Source organism: Sinocyclocheilus rhinocerous, unplaced genomic scaffold, assembly GCF_001515625.1.
Source record: "Sinocyclocheilus rhinocerous isolate Xijiao unplaced genomic scaffold, SAMN03320098_v1.1 scaffold942, whole genome shotgun sequence".
NCBI classification, from domain to species: Eukaryota; Metazoa; Chordata; class Actinopteri; order Cypriniformes; family Cyprinidae; genus Sinocyclocheilus; species Sinocyclocheilus rhinocerous.
In genome coordinates, this window is record NW_015627890.1 from 2,908,557 (window position 1) to 2,911,879 (window position 3,323).

Below are 3,323 nucleotides of genomic sequence, written 5' to 3' on the forward strand. Positions count from 1 at the left end.
CTGAACTGACCAATCAGATTGGATATAACGCTCAAACCTCGTTTAACGGACCAATCAGATTGAGAATTTCACTCAGGACCGCCCGTGCAGACGTCGTCTGAGTCGCTAGGCGATTGGTCCACTTCAATCCAAACGTGATTATGTCATTGGGTTAGAACTGCCACGTCCTCATGGCTCGTCTTTCTGCAGTATTTGTTTAATTATAGTTTGATCATAGGTACAATTTATTTACACAAATTTAGATTTGTTAAAGTTGCTCAAAGTTTTGTGGCATTTAAAAATGCTTTTATTTCAATCCTAAAATTATTGAAATAAAAAACTTAAAAGAGTGCCTTAAAACTCTAAATTGCTTGCAATATATACGTATATCTTGTATATATTTTTATATTTCTGTATTTATTATTGATTGTTGTTAATGATATATATTTATATATAACTGTTTTTTAAAGAGGTTTAATAAAAGTTAAAATAAAACATCTTACTGTATATCTAAACATAAGCAATTAATATAAATCTAAGCCTTACAAATTTTATTTTTTATTTTGTCTTGTTTTAACATCATATTTTACTCCTGACAATAATGTGAAGTTAATAAATGGACCTTAAAAGTATTTTAAAGCTTAACCCAGACTTACAAATATATTAGAACACATCATTAAATAACAATAATAATAATAGGGATCAGAATTTTTAAATTGGCCCTCCCGCAGCACATCATAAGTCAAAGCATTATTGATAGTAAATTATTTCTAGTAGTTTCATGCATCTTTTGAATCTTTTGCATACCACATTAACCCAAAATGACCAATTCTTTTTATAAAAATTTCATCAGGATACTGAATTGTCTTTATATTATGCAAAAATTATACAGAACTATACTCTGTAAAACATTTTATATAATGATATACAGCCATAAATCTGTGGTTACACACAAGGTCAGCAATAGTCAGATTAGTGCTTTAAAGATATGGATTTTCCAATGATTGGTCCTTAAATTATTATTCAATCCACATGGTTACATTTGGTCCTTGATTATATACTATAATACATTTTAAGTTGTAATATAATTTTTTTATTTAAATTTTTTCTATTATTATTATATGTTATTTTTTATTTAGTTCCTATTCCACCAATGGTCCACTCCAGCCCAGTAGGTGGCGGGAATGCACCTATCGTTTGTTTGCCAACCGCCATAAAACTCCAAAAGAAGAAGTTGTAATATACAAGTCATATTGTGCTAACTTCTGTCAGCCACTGAATGATTGTCCGATTAGCCCTTTGCCATAACCACATCCTCCAACAGACAGGTAATGCACACACACAATTACTGACATGCAAATTGGCACCTTTTCTGATTGGCTAACACAATCACATGTTTCAGTGATACTGGTATATACCATTATAATATATATATATTATACCATTAAATTTCCTTTAAGACTTTTGCATTGTAGAGTTTTATGATAATTAATGACATTTTCAGTAAATTCTCATTACTGAAATGTGAAAAGGATATTATTTAAAATTAAATATACACATGGCAGTAATTGTTATCTAAAAAAATAGTAGTATATAGTATAACAGTAATCATCATCAGCAAGAATAATGAGAACAAAACTCAAAACATGATGCATTTAAATGTCAAAAACCTTAAAACGCAAAATAAATAAATAATAAAAACAATGTACCAAAATATACTCTTTTTGCCTTTATGCAAATTACATTTTCTTTTAATCTATACATTTTTAAAGTGAAATATAACCCATTCACCCAAAAACAGTTTTGAGAAATCCAAGCAAATTGGAAAATTTTGTAATCTTGGAAAATTCCATAATCTTTCCTACGCTGAAGAACTTCAAGTCCCCCAGAATCATTTCTGATGAGGCTGTACTACATCTGTATATTTAATTTTCATTTTTTAAAATTTAATTATGAAGTGTTCATAAATTTCCCCCTCCAACTGTTTATGAGCTATTGTGTTTTGTATGGGAGTCTGAAGTCATAAGACTATGTGCGTGTCGGAAAAGATGTGAGAGATTTACTCACTTGAGAAGGAAGTTGAGGATCTTGGTTAAGCTCTCTTCATTTCGTCCTGCGAGAGCATTTTTCAGAGTTCCTCTGCGGTTGAGCTCTATGATAACCGCTACGGTCACCTCTGGTTTACTGGTGCGTGTCCATGTCTGTGAAACATGCACAAACATATACCGATATCTTCATCTGAACAGTCACAGCATACATCAAACTGCATTATATCCACACGGGTGTGTGTTCACCTGCAGAGCAGTGTCCAGCGCTTTGGACACCGCAAAACTTTTCAGCTGTTTGTCATATTTCCGTAGATATTGCTTCACTGGTTTACTGACCAAGAAATCATCCTAAAAAAGACATGAAAAGACTGTAAGACATAACTGAAGAAAACAATGCAGCAAAAACGAAGCACACAAGTTCATTCAAACAGTCTCATATGAAAATACAAGACTCAGTAAACATGGCTTAAAAGTACATTCTTATTTTACGAAGATATCTTCATTTATATAGCTTACATTTGAATTTAGCTGTAGAATAGCTATATTAGAGACCAATTTTAGCTGAAATGTTAGCAAATAAGACATTTTATTAAAATAATTAAAATCATTGCTTCACTCTGAAAAAGCAAACAAAAATATAAAATAAAATAAAGATCACCTGTTTGGCCACATACTTCTTGTGAAATGTTAGCAAATAAGAGATTTAATTAAAATAAATAAATTCATAAAAGAAAATAGAAATTATGGTTTGGCACAAGGTTCTTGTGATATGTTAGCAAATGTGACCCTGGTCCACAAAACCAGTCATAAGGGTAAATTTCTCGAAATTGAGATTTATACATCATCCAAAAGCTGATTAACCCGTTTAATCCCAAATTTTTCCCAGACATGAAAATATCCAAATGATGTGTCATTAGTAACCCTTTGAAATAATCAATAATTATTTTTTGAATTTTTTTAGGAAAAGTGTGTGAAAAATTGTGTTTTATGCTCGGTCACAATTGTGACCGGTGGGATAAGGCGAGGACGGAATTAACATATTTCTGCAGTCATAAAAATTGTTATATATCTTAGCCCAGCTATTTTAAACTGTTTGATCACATTCTAGGGTCACTATTATGCATAAAAAAACTGATAGGTATACTGAGATCAAATACAAAAAAATACAACCATCAACGTATTTTAAAATGTTTAATGTTTTGTAACACATGAAACGAAATGACTCGAGAAAAGATTCGTTAATTTTGCTGAACGAGACTCAAAGGTCCGAGTCGGTAAAATGATCCGAACTTCCCA

General features: G+C 31.1%; 1 protein-coding gene across 1 annotated transcript in view; it reads right to left on the reverse strand.

The window, feature by feature from the left end:
• Nucleotides 1–2,023: 2,023 nt before the first annotated feature.
• LOC107735583 (U3 small nucleolar RNA-associated protein 15 homolog) overlaps nucleotides 2,024–3,323 on the reverse strand; it is a 13,827-nt gene continuing 12,527 nt past the window's right edge. Inside the window, exons 10-11 of the mRNA XM_016547222.1 lie at nucleotides 2,274–2,375; nucleotides 2,024–2,180 (exon numbers count right to left, since the gene is read on the reverse strand). Of these exons, the coding sequence (XP_016402708.1) occupies nucleotides 2,043–2,180; nucleotides 2,274–2,375 (240 nt within the window). The 3' untranslated portion in view covers nucleotides 2,024–2,042. The remainder of the gene's footprint in view (nucleotides 2,181–2,273; nucleotides 2,376–3,323) is intronic.